General features: G+C 39.9%; 1 protein-coding gene across 1 annotated transcript in view; it reads left to right on the forward strand.

The window, feature by feature from the left end:
- Positions 1-13,367, forward strand: part of tenm1 (teneurin transmembrane protein 1) — a gene marked incomplete at its 5' end in the record, with an annotated part of 152,539 nt that overhangs the window by 123,460 nt on the left and 15,712 nt on the right. The window contains 6 exon segments of the mRNA XM_014022069.1: positions 2,666-2,753; positions 4,244-4,624; positions 7,439-7,701; positions 8,369-8,662; positions 11,845-12,089; positions 12,620-12,762. Of these exon segments, the coding sequence (XP_013877523.1) occupies positions 2,666-2,753; positions 4,244-4,624; positions 7,439-7,701; positions 8,369-8,662; positions 11,845-12,089; positions 12,620-12,762 (1,414 nt within the window).

Raw genomic sequence — 13,367 nt, forward strand, 5'->3', positions numbered from 1 at the left:
TGTGTGTGTGTGTGTGTGTGTGTGTGTGTGTGTGTGTGTGTGTGTGTGTGTGTTTTTGCTCGACGCCCTCCTGCTGGGACGATAACTGATTAGTAGAGCTCCACAGGAGAATCCTGGAGGACATATAAGCAATTTCCTGGGTCAAAATGTTGACAAGCTTTAACTCTGAGCTTTAAAAGTTAAGACATTTTTAGGTTTTGTGCTTAACTCAAAGATGCTTTAATACATAAAGATTGGAAAGGTGTATTTGCTGTCCAGAAAGGAGATAGTTAAGATTATCGATACAGCAATTAGGTTGTGAATGAGATTAAAAAAAGAGCAACCGGTTAGCTTAGATAATGTAAACTGTGGTTAAAACCTATCTAAAAGGTGTTCTCAAACATGGTACTCCAATGCAGATTTGTGAACCTTAGCTCTCATGAAGTTTTTTTTTTCTAATTGGACTGTCATCACCTTTAAGATTTAACATGATAACGGAAGTCTGTACTGTCCTAAATAGATTTTTTGCAAAAAAAAAATAAAAATTTTTCACAACTTCCCTGATTGCTCCAGAATCTGACCTCAGAGTGAACCTTTTGAGACAGCCCCTCCTGAGAAGTGGCATCTGTTTCTACATGTTCGCAGCTTTTCCTACAGTAAAATGAAGGAACTCCAAGTGGTTTTAAATATAAATATTAAAATAGTCTTTCACTATTGAGGTTGACGAGGAGCAAACATTATGATAGCATTAAAGATGTTTGTTGYTTTTGGCATCCTGTCATGCCATGTAGAAAGCCTTGAATTAAAGTGGTATGCTAACTCTTTATCAYAACTGAGCCAAACTAACAAACAATCGTTTAAAGAAAAGTAATTATAAAATTGAGCTTTAAAGGTTCAGTCCACCTGTTCTCTCATCCCAAACTGTAGTTTCAGAATTTCCTAAACGAATTAGGGATGCAAGTTATCGATTAATGGATTAATCTAAAGTTGATTGATCTTATCGATTGACTAACCATTAATTGATAAGCGGCCATTTTCTTAAAAACTTGACATCTCTTTCTATAACATGAAGGGCAAATTTTTTTACACACTAAATTAAAAAAAATTTCAGGATTATTTTAACAATTCATTGTGCCAGCTGTGTGAGTAAACACTGACTGAATAAACAGAGAAATGTGGATTTCTCTCACGTTATTAAACTTATATTTATAAAATATAACAAAACAGGAATATGTTAAATTGCTAGTTGGAAAAAATGAAATAAAGTAAAACACTTAAACCACCCTGAAGATGAAAAACTATCATTTAAACACAGGGTAATATTTTAAGATAAAGGTTAACTCAAAAACAAATAAGAAACATAATAAAATATCCCAGAAAGACGTGAGATAGAAATGAGTACTGGTAACTGGCATGATCTGACGTCAGTTACTGTTCATTAGATTGGTTTACTGGCCAGGTTACATCACACAGATTAGATTAACTTCAAGTTAAATATTTGTAGTGACTGTAACTTTTTTTGTTGTTCTTTCACATGGAGTTAAACTCAACATGAGGAAGCTAACGTTAGCCACAGTAAGCTTACCGTTCTCTGTCGTCCTGCTCTCTTGTCTTTAGCGTCATACCGTACGATGGTCTGGAACAGCTTTCGGTACTTTTGCTTCGAGTTTGGTGTAGTCCATTATTATTGTTGTGTCGCAAAGAAAATTAAATAAGACTCACGCGTTTGCGGTCCCGCCCCCATCGAGACGGCTTCCTGCTCAGTTTAACAGGGCCGTGGTAGAGTAGCAGCGCCCTCTGCTGGATAAAGGTAAAACTACACTTAAATAAGGTTTAAACATGTTTTCAATCTAATGGAAGAAATTTTAATCTAATAAACCATTATTCGACAATTAATCGTGAGTTGATTAATTGCTAGCATCCCTAAAAGAAATGCATCTTTATCTCCAAAGATAAACCTAACAGTGTGATTTCTTTACTCTACATTTTCAACTCAAGAAACTATGTTTTAGTGTTTAGATACAGCAACAAATTTTCTTTTTATGTCGTCTTTTATTATTACTCATTGCTGAAAGGTTAATGGTAATAATGATAATGTTATTGCTCATGATTGTGTGGGTTTGAGTTATTCTTGGCAAAATATCTCACAAGCCACTGGAAGGATTTTATTGAAACTTTCTGAAAGTAATTATTGATTCAACATCTACAACGTATTGCCTTTAGGAGCAACTGGGTTTAAAAGGGACGCTACAGCCAATTAATCCTAACAAACACAAAAAATGGCTACAACTGTCAATTTTACAGATGTTGGTAAAGTTTGTTTTGGTAGTAGCTGAGAGTCATCTTCAACACATAATCTAAATGGTGACATTTTGCACAAAATCTTGCTACATTGCATGAAATCATGGATACATCCCAAAATTACTCTAACTCCATTTTTCAACATAAGATGATCTTAATTTATAACTCTGGTATAAAAGGTAGCAGGGGATTTGCATTCCTTTGAGGAATCCAAAGCTTTTATTTTTTGTTTATCAGTATTATGTCACCTCTTGGGTTGTTGTTGTTGTTGTTGTTTTCTCCTTTTATATTAACGTTCCTAGCTGCAAACTGTTTATTAAAAGCATAGACAATTTATCTCTCTTGATTTTCTGATTTTAGTCCTGCTTTCCAAAAAACCCCGCAGGTGTCGACCAACGGGGAGATATCGATCATCTCTGGAGCCCCCACAGACTGCGACTGTAAGATAGACCCCAACTGTGACTGCTTCTCTGGTGGGTCATATCACAAACACACACACACACACAAATTGTWAAATGAGTGCAGGATTAAATAATGTAAGAGTATATTAGATTATGTCTAATAGGATTAAAGTACTTACAAAAACACATAATAACGTTTGGATATGAAGCCAGATAARTTCATGCTCAGTCTGCTTTGGGAGGAAATTTAGAGAAACCAAAAAGTGGACAATTTTAAAAACTAACATGGTTTGATAGAGTCAGTATGTCTTCATATTCAGTCAGTAAATCTTGCTGCCTGTGGGCCTGAGCTGTCTAATAAATTTRTTAGCAGTGCTGGAGAATGAGTTTTCCTCTTGTCCATCTACTGCAATGGATCCCTCTTTACTTTCAGCCCGTTTAAATTATTAAAGTCAGCTGGAATCTWACTGTCTGGGAGGGGAAGCTCCCACTTCCTTTGAAAACCACCAAAAACAGGCAGAATAATGAGGTGTATGTAGATGAGGACGACATATACGATCAGGGGAGGGCTGTTTATACTGTCACGTTGGAGAATGCAGTTTGACTGAGGTGTTACCTGCATGTGCGTTAGGTACAGAAAGCGTGTGTTCGCGTGTGTGTGAGTGATGTTTCTGTATTCACAGCAAAGCTTCCTCTTTGCAAGAAAACCTCCAGCTAAATTTCAGTAAGAACAAAGCGGAGAAAGAAACGTTTCGACCCATTCAGATTACAGCTGGTGGAGGAGAAAAARCCTCTCTTTTTAGATGATGAATGTTTTAACTGGTTGGTGTGTCGTTGAAGGGCACCTAAAACGGGATAGAGGGAAGAAGGAAACAAATACGCAGATGTTCCTTTCACAGTTAGGCCAAGCTTTCATTGTAAGTGTCAGAGGATGTGATTTTATCATTTAATTCTGCTCATAAAAATCTGTCTCTTTCCTATTGAAAACGGAGGGAAGTGTCTCTGCAACGCCACAAACCAATGGGCTGTAACCATCCCCTATTCCTTGGATTGTACTTTGCATATTTTCAATCATGTCTTGCTGTTAACAGATGATTACTCTCTTCAGAAGCTTTCCGTTGCCATCCCCTCACCGTAAACACTCACACGGGGCCTTTGAAATGTGCGCACGTTCGTCAACACACAAGCAGCAAACACAAAAGGACGCGGAGCGCTCACATTTGCTCGGAAACGCGCGCCCACACGCGTAATGTGCGTGCTGTCARGAGATAAAACGCCACCCTGCTGTCTGTACGGAGCTACCAGAGAAGAGTTCAGTCACCTGACAGGACGTCTGATTGGACTCAGGTCCCTATCATGGTGGTCATCATATGCACCATTTTAAGATCCCCCAAAAATCAGAGTCCTGGGCCAAACTGATAACCGCCTCAGCACCACCATGGGGTCTGATGATGACACAGCTATGTGTGCTTTGGGTCTTTGGTGTTTCAGAGGAAAAGAAATAAATTGCTTTTCTTTTCGAAAAAAWTTTTAAAAAATTGCTCTGGTTTTGTTTTTATCAGGAGACGGAGGCTACGCCCGTGACGCTCGACTCAAAGCCCCCTCCTCCCTGGCGGTGGCCCCCAACGGCACCCTGTATATTGCTGACCTGGGTAACATTCGGATCCGAGCTGTCAGCCCCAACCAGCCTCAGCCCGGCCCTGGTGGACTGGTGGAGATCAGCTCACCGCAGGACCGGGAGCTCTATGTCTTCAGCCAGGTAAACAGCGCTGCGGCTCTGTCCGTAAAATGGTGTCTGCGGGCCGGAGATTTGTGTCTGTGGAAAGGTCACAGGATGGAGGGGCTGCTTCCTGTCCAGCTGTGGAGAGATTCACTTGTGCTGTCAAACATAAACAATGTCAAGAAATATTTATTTTTTCTTTTCAGGTTTGTAAAATCTCTCTTTTTTATCATTTCTATTTAATTCAAAATACAACCAAAAGTTCAATGTATAGGGTTCCATCATTCAAATGATTTCATTTGTTAAAAGTTATAAAAGTGTCTCTTTCAGAATATGTACAGTTAAAATCAGATGTTTACACTGTATAAAAAGACCAAAATGTTCTTACTATTTGACATTAAATCCGACTAAACTTTTACTGTTTAAGGTCAGTTAGGATTCCTGAAATTATGTGTTAAAAGCCCAWTTACTGAGAACATGGACTACTTTTGTTAAAGTCAAAGGTTTAAACACATTTTCTTAGTATTTGGTCGCCTTTAAACTGTGCGACTCGGGTCAAACGTTTGGGTTTCCTTCTACAAGTTTTTCACAATATTTTACTGGAATTTTATTCTCCAGACAGAACTGATGTAACACAACAACTTTATTGACCTTAAGCCACTTTGTAACTAATTTGGCAGTCTGCTTGTTATTGTTCATTTAACAAACCATTTGCTCCCAGGCTTCAACTTCCTGGCTGATATCTTGAGATGTTGCTTCAGTAATATTCTTYCCTAGTATTAGCATGMATTTTGTGACATACACTGGTCCCTCCTGCACTAAAACCCTCCCCCAACATGATGCTGCCACTCCCATGTTTCACAGTTGGGACAACAATCTCAGCTTTGCAAGCTTCTCCATTTTCCCTCTAAATGTAAGGATGGCCGTTACAGTTCAGATTTCTTCCATTAAAACGAAGGTCTTTGTCTCTTTTTGCATTTTCCAAACTGGGATTTTTTTTTAATGTTGCTTAATGGCTTCTTTCTTGTTGAAGTGACGTCTCAGCCCATTTCACTACAGCCATATCACTGTGGATAATAACTCTCTGGCCAGCTTCAGCCAACATCTTCAGAAGGTCCTTAGCTTCTGTTTTGCGGTTTATGCAGATTTTGCAGATTTTGCATTTGGTATTTGTGATGTGATGTCACACAAAGAAGCAGGATGTGTTCCCTGTTGGCTAACTCATCAAAATCCAAAGCCACGATGTCATCATCTTGGTTTCAATAAAGGGTTTCAAGGCATAGTCATGTGTTGTATCTAACTTTATGACTTTGAAAGCAATTTCTAAAATGTTTAGGAATAATTCAGGAGACCTAACAGACAAGTTTTATTCTGATTTWATGCCAAAGAGTGAGAGAAAAACTTAGTTTAAAAAAACTGTAGTTTCAATTAAAGCTGTATTTATGGGATAAAATAAATCATATTCATCTGAACATACTGTTTATTTTTGTGCACTGTTTTTACAACTTTGGTTGCCAGATCTATTTCCTAACAAGCTGATTTGTGTTTCAAGTCCAACTCATTTGTTGAATTGCAAACAAACACAACACTAAACAAAGTGTAATTCGAATTTTCAGCTGTTTCAAACAAACTTTTAGAAATATTACCTTGCTCTGAGACATTCATATCTTTCTGCTTAGTCGTACGTTTTAATAAATAAATCTTCAATACGTTGTAGATTTAAAAAAATAAATCAGAAAATCTATTTTTTACATCAATAATAAAAAAGTGAGCCATTTTGACGAAAACTATTAGTTTGGTAGAATTTTTCTTAAAACAAGTGTTTTTATAGTTTCATTTTTATTTTGCCACAATGTTCTCTGTTTAATGATTCAGCATCTTTATTTATAAAAAAAAATTACCAGTTTCTTGTTTGAACGAACCTATAGTGATTTTATGTATGGATGTATAATATATAATATAATATAATATAATATAATATATGTCAAAAGAAGAAGTCTGAAAACTGCATTTACACTCAAACATGANTGAGAGTGAAGTGGGAGAGAAGAAGAAGAAGAAGCAGCCACTCGTGGGAGCAGTTCCTTCTCATGTCGTGCCTTTAATTGCTTTCTAGCAGTTGTCACAATGACAGCGCCGCGGGGARGGCGACGCCACGCGGCCCGATCCCACGTGCACACGCGAGGCTGAGCTGCAGGGGGAGAGGAGGAAAGTTGAAATGACCCGTTCTCTGAAAGAGAGAGAGACAGAAAACGCTTTTTTTTCTCCCTCCCCTGCCGCTGAAATTCACAACGTCTTGGCCTGCCTCTCAGGCAACAAAAACCATCTGGGCAGAGAGACGTTTTTACAGCAGTGCTGGGAATTGAARTAACTATTTCGTTTATTAGCTGAGTTAAGTTTTATGATTAAAATATAGTTTTAWGATTATTTTCCCCCTTTTTTTTATTAATTGTGCCGTGGGGTTGGTGGAGATACAGTATGAGGCAAAAGCAATGTTGACGTGTGAATTCAGTGTGAAATATTACTCAGAACGCTCCATAGAAATGAGTGAAGAGTTTCTGAAAAACCACTGTTATGGCCCTGACACCTCGTTCTCTCTCTCCCTCATTGTCTCTCTCTCTCTCTCTCGCTCTCTTCGACTGTTTTCGTGGCTCTCTATCTCTCATTATCTGTCCATCTGTCTCTTTTCTCTCTTTCCTGCTCAGATTGAATAGGTTACATTTTTCTAAAGCTGCGGTAGCTGATGCAGTTAAGTGCTCAGCACTCAGCACAGTGATTTAAGCAATTAATTTAAACAAAACACACATACAAAGAGCCAGACAGTGCATTCACACAGCCTGCTGCAGCGTTTCACAGATTTGCCTCAAGGCTGGTTTTTTGCACAGCTATGGTCGGTTATTTCACACTTTTTTCCCCCTCATGTGTTGCTGCTTGTTCACCCCTTCGTGTGGTTTTGTGAACTTGTGGGAATCCGCCCATGAGGGTCGAGTTGCCCAAAAAATGTGYTCGAAAGTTTGTTTTTAAAAATAATGTTTGACACCCGCTCCCCATCCAGATCACGCTCAGAGCTCGTACAGAGTCAGCTCGGACGGCTCGTTCCTGGTGTCGCTGGCGAGCGGCATGGAGCTGCTGCTGAGCACGGAGCCCCTCCTCCCGGCAGGCGTCGGGGGCGGAGTCAGCCCGACGGCCAGCCGCTGCAACATCAGCCTGCCTGGAGACCACGGCCCCAGCCTGATAGAGTGGAGGCAGCGGAAGGAGCAGAGCAAGACCAACTACAGCACCTACGAACGCAGGCTCAGGGTAACGAATGTCACTTTGTTGGATGGAGAAGTAGGAACAAATACGCAGCAAAGCAGACGGAGCGTCTCAGCAGGGGCCGGATATCAATATGTGTGAACAAAACAAATAAATTCCCTCAGCTTTGTTTCACGTTGTGCAACATGACCTTTTTAATTCAGCGCCAAGAAATGTCACTTTTAAGTGCTCTGTTCAGAGAAAACACAAAACGATACAAGAGCACAAACATTAAAGTTCATGTTGTGTAACCTGTTGGTGGTGATGACGTCATGGAGGCTGAGGCAATAGGTCAAATTACTCGACCCCGATTTCTCCAACTCACCCACCAAAGTGAGACCTGCAAATGGAATATTTCAAAAGAGAGACTTTTTTATCTCATGTGTGCTAATTAATTTTTCATCCTCTGGTCTCCAGTTTCCTCTCATTCTTTTATTCTCAAAGCACTTTATTATTTTTATTATTTTAATTATGCAGACGGGKTTTTTTTTCACTCTAAATGTCAGAATGAATTTTTCTAAGCTAAGGAAATCTTTTCTTGTCTCAAACACGCCACCCTGTTTATATTTGCATGTCTGCTGCTTCATTCAGTTTGTGGTGATTAGAGGTCTGTGAAATTTAAAAAAGTTTATTTTGTCCTACTTATTCTAAAAGACACTTCTTTTTTCTCCAGGCACACAACAGAAATCTGCTTTCTATAGATTTTGATCAAAGCACCAGAGTTGGGAAAATCTAYGATGACCACAGGAAGTTCACCCTCCACATCCAGTATGACTCGTTGGGTCGGCCGATTGTTTGGTCCCCCAGCAGCAAATACACTGAAGTGAACGTCACGTACTCCGCCGGGGGGCTTCTGTCGTCCATCCACCGAGGAGAATGGTCTGAGCAGCTGGAGTATGAGAACGACAGGGTGGTGTCCAGAGCCTGGGTCAATGGCAAGATCTGGAGCTACACTTACGCAGACAGGGTGAGAAACTGAGCTAACACGTCCTTACACAGATGACGCATATCAAATGCCACACACCTGCAACTTTAGTTTCTGCTGTAAGGTTGTTCCAGGTATCAGAAAGAAAAAACAAAACTGAAAGCAATAAAAACCACCTCTGTTGTGGGAAAAACCCCAAGTGAAAGCATTTTTATTTACAAAAATACACATTTTAAAATGTTCTCTTTCACTTGGCTGCTATTTATTCATTTTAAGAAGTGATAAACATATATTCATAACATAAATATTTAAAGGATATTCTGGTGATTTTGGAAATACTGTCAAATTGGTAACAATACTTCTTTAGCTTTGACATCACTCACAGGGCAGAGATAGAGATAGAAATTCTTTAGGCTAGGCTAACGACGCACCAATGAGAATTTGATTTAAAGTTTTGTCTCGATGCTGGAAAGTATAGTTTCCTCAAATGATTGGGTCAAAAATAGGCAACAAACAGACTTCCATTTTGGTGTGGTTGCATCTAGTTGTAAGAAAGGTTGCTATTGAGAATTAGGTTGTCACGTCCAAATCAAGATGGCTACCACCATAAACAGGATTTAAACCGGCCACCACAATAAYTTGAGGAAACTATGCTTTCTAGTTTTTATTATAGTTAACTGAAATGATAGTGGTGGCTTGTGTGGCAGCCAAATACCAATCTATGGTGGCCAAGGCCATAGAAAGTCAGAAAGTGCCTTCACACAGCACTCTGTCCACCACCCAGTTTTATCCACTACCAGCAGTAATGGTGCGTTCACACCAAACACGATTTCAGCATCAGGAGCAGCAGGTTTACATACAAAGTCTATGGTGGACGCGCTTCAAGCAATGTCGGGAAGTGCTGCGGCACCTCAAGCGCGATTAGAGCAGCGCGATTTGAACGATCTGAGCGTTCGACGCACTGAGGCGCAAATCGCTGAAGTTAGAAAATCTGAACTTTTGCAGCTCGACGCRCHGCRTCAACCWATCAGAGAGACTCCAYTGTGTGACRTAGYGACATATTTCCYGACGGGACAGTTTAYTGAATGATGTCCACTAACCTGAAACAGATGGAGAGGAGCTCTTTAGCTGAAATCGAGTGCCTGCAATCGGTGTCCTGACAGAGMTATCCGCACCAATGTGTGGCAGCGACTCATCAGACTGGAAAAATAGTCCTGAAAGCGAGCTGTGAGCCTCTACTCTGAATTATCTAGTGAATTAATTATGAATTAATTATCTGATGAACGTGACATGCTCTTGCTCTCTGTAAATAAAGCAAAGCCACTTCCTCGTCCAACATTAAACAGAGCCTGACAGAGGAGGGAGGGGCGGGGAGGCTTTTGCCGTGCAGCGCTTCAAGAGCTGACCTGCGTCTGACCTCAAAGTGCACAAGCTTCAAACTTCAGCGTTGGCTGCGGTTTTGAAGCTGAAATCGCGTTCGGTGTGAACACAGCATAATGGCTCAACCGTTACTGCTGGTGGAAAGTAAAAATGCCTCTTCTCCTCACCAGGATCCATCACTCAGCTCTGCCTCCAGCACAGTTTAAATAAACTACCTCTGTTTTTATACCGTTTGTCTCTTACCAACCTGAATATCCTGCACCTAAAACATTAAGGTTTACCTGCAAACAGGCACTCATTTGGTTAGCCGTTAGCTTAGCCAGGAAATAGACCTGCCCCTTTCCTCATAGTCTGTGTTCTGTAACAAATGTCAGGTACCAACTACATACAATAGACCTGGTAGTTTTAAGTTCTATATGCTTTATTTATTTAGTTAGTTATGAAAAGCCAAGCCAGGGACTGAAGTTGCAATTTAGAAAATCATTATTTATTCTCTGTCTGGAACATCACATGCCATATGCCCACTATGTCTAACTGCCTTATACTTGATAATGAAAAAGAATATATAAAAATGAACAGTATCAGAAATAAGTGTTTTTTGTTCTGGCAGACTGTATACTTTTAAATTGCTATTGTTCCATTCTTTTTCCACCCACACTCAAATAATGTTTGCATAGCTGCCATAATACATTGTCTCATGTTGAAGAAATAAATGTTAATTCTGACCAAGTGCAGGAGCTAATGGATAACTCAAGTGGGACTAAGATAAAAGTTTTTTTTATGGTCCTAAAACAGTTCAAATCAACTTAAGTGTGAATAGCTGGTAATGTTGAAATTATTTCTAAACATTAACTTCACTATCAGTTCTGCATTATGCAGTTATTCCAACTCATATATAATGATGTCATGATGAATGACAGACGTTCCCCCAAGCTTTGAAGGAACTCCCAGGATTGGCTAAAGCAACCTCTGCAAATAAGCACACCGTTTTATGCAAACATCTGTGTAACGCAAAACTGACGGTGTTGTAAAGACGCAGCGTTTGAATGAACTGTAAAGACATTCGTGACTAAACTGATGTCGTTTATGGAGCTGTGTACAATAGGCAAGATGTTAGGTAWATGTACTTTTCTGACCAGATTTCAGAATTCATTTGAAAAGATCTGACTGTTGCTGTCAGAGAAGTGAATAGTTCTTTGTGACAAACCAGAACTCCAGCAGGTCTCAATGCTTGGCGACTGAGTTGTGAACTGAAAACAGCTGTTTCCTGAAAATGGATTTTACAGTAAATGCTTGGCATCCTTTGCATATTATTATTATTATTATTATTTATAAATACAGATAATATTGGCTGTACTGTAATGGAGTAAAACATGACAATCACAGGAGAAAGTTAACTAAATGTCCTTGAAATAAACAGAAATATGTAAGACATACAGTATTATTGATGTAGACAAGGTCACAATGAGAGAATAAAATATGCTATAAACTGCAGTTTTATGAAGGAACTGATGGCAGTTTCTTCTCTAATTTAAAAAGTATCATTTAGCTTTACAGTTAGATAGTAAGGATGTTTCCCTGCTGTTTAAACTCATATACTGTATGAATAAAAAGGACATATAATAGAGGCATTTAGTACAAAACATTACAACTGCTTTAAAATAATTAAAATGTTTATTCATTTGCCTCTCACCTGCTTTCTGTTGTATAAACAAGCAAACATTACTAAAATACAGCTGGGTACAGAAGAGCAATCCTTGAGTTTTTTAAAGTAACAGTAGCTCAGTCAGTCATCAAAGCACTGCTCTACAACCCAAGCTTTGATTCTTCCTGTCGTCTTTCAGTCCATCATGTTGCTCCTGCACAGCCAGCGGCGTTACATCTTTGATTACGACCAAACGGACCGGCTGCTCGCCGTGACGATGCCCAGCATGGTGAAGCACACGCTGCAGTCCCTGCTGTCCATCGGCTACTACAGGAACATTTACACCCCGCCGGACAGCCAGGCGTCGTTCGTGCAGGACTTCACCCTGGACGGGCGGCTGATCAGGACTCAGTACCTGGGAACGGGACGCAGCGTCCTCTACAGGTCGGTTGGCGACATCGGCAGATTCATTGCAGTTAAAATTGCAGACATTATGCATCGCGGCACATTAGCTGATAAAAAGATTAAAGCGAGTGCCTCCGTGTGGGTGCTATAATTACAATCTACCACATACAACCAGCTGTCATTCCAAATTACACAGACTGGACTAATGAAGGAAAGCCATTTAGGGCCAGATTGTTTTATTATTACTTCTCATCATCGTCTTTTGTCAGACACATCTGATCTGATTTACGATAAAAGTTGGAGAACTGACTCAGGCGACCACCTTTGGCTCAGTGAGGATGTTGTAATAAATGGTCCCATTTTTAAGACTTTAAACAGTGAAAGTGACACAAGCTGTTCTCGTTTCTGTGAAATATTGAGCTTCATCAGAAACCCGGGGGATTTTGTGTTTTTTTTTCCTTTGGCAAAAAGATGTTTACTTTTATTAAAAATGAAATATGTTGTACTGTGCTTGAATATTGCACTTATTTTTCTTCTACTGTCTTCTTTTTGTTTTTAAATATATCAAGGTATACATCAGCAGCGAAGCTCTCGGAGGTGGTTTATGACTCCAGCCTTGTGACCTTCACTTACGACGAAGCCTCCGGCACTGTCAAGACCATTCATCTCACCCATAACGGCTTTATAAGCTCTATACGCTACAGACAGACAGGTACACATTCACGTGTAGTCACAGCAACGGAAAAGAAAAAGAAAGCCAAACAACCAGCAGCCACAACTCTTAAATTTTTAAGTTGTGAGCAAATAAAAACGGACCGTTTAAAAGAGACCTGCTCGTTCGTGAATCACTTGTTGAGGACGACTCTGTGTCTGCACTCAAATMGACATCAAACTCTGTAGTTGGGCTTTCAGTCAGACTCGATGCTATTTCATGTGAGACTGACGCAGCCACAGTTAGAAGTGTGAAAAAAGATGAGCATGTTTAAGTGGAAGAGATTGTGGTCTACCACAGATACACGTATGAGACCACCCCCTAGGCTCAGAGCTGTGCAACCGCTTTCCCACTTCTGCTTTCAGAGAATCTGATCAAAGTCAAACAAGTGAACAAATAAATATGAGCTAATCCAATGGGGTGGGWTAGTTGTTAATGTGGCACATTTCTGCTCTATGCCTGTTTGGGAACAGGCACTGGGTTCATTTTTGCCCTCAGTCATAGAAAAAAGTTATTTCAGTTTGAGGGTTTTACATATCTGTGTGTGTGTGTGTGTGTGTGTGTGTGTGTGTGTGTGTGTGTGTGTGTGTGTGTGTGTGTGTGTG

This window comes from Austrofundulus limnaeus, unplaced genomic scaffold (genome assembly GCF_001266775.1).
Source record: "Austrofundulus limnaeus strain Quisiro unplaced genomic scaffold, Austrofundulus_limnaeus-1.0 Scaffold317, whole genome shotgun sequence".
Classification (NCBI taxonomy): Eukaryota; Metazoa; Chordata; class Actinopteri; order Cyprinodontiformes; family Rivulidae; genus Austrofundulus; species Austrofundulus limnaeus.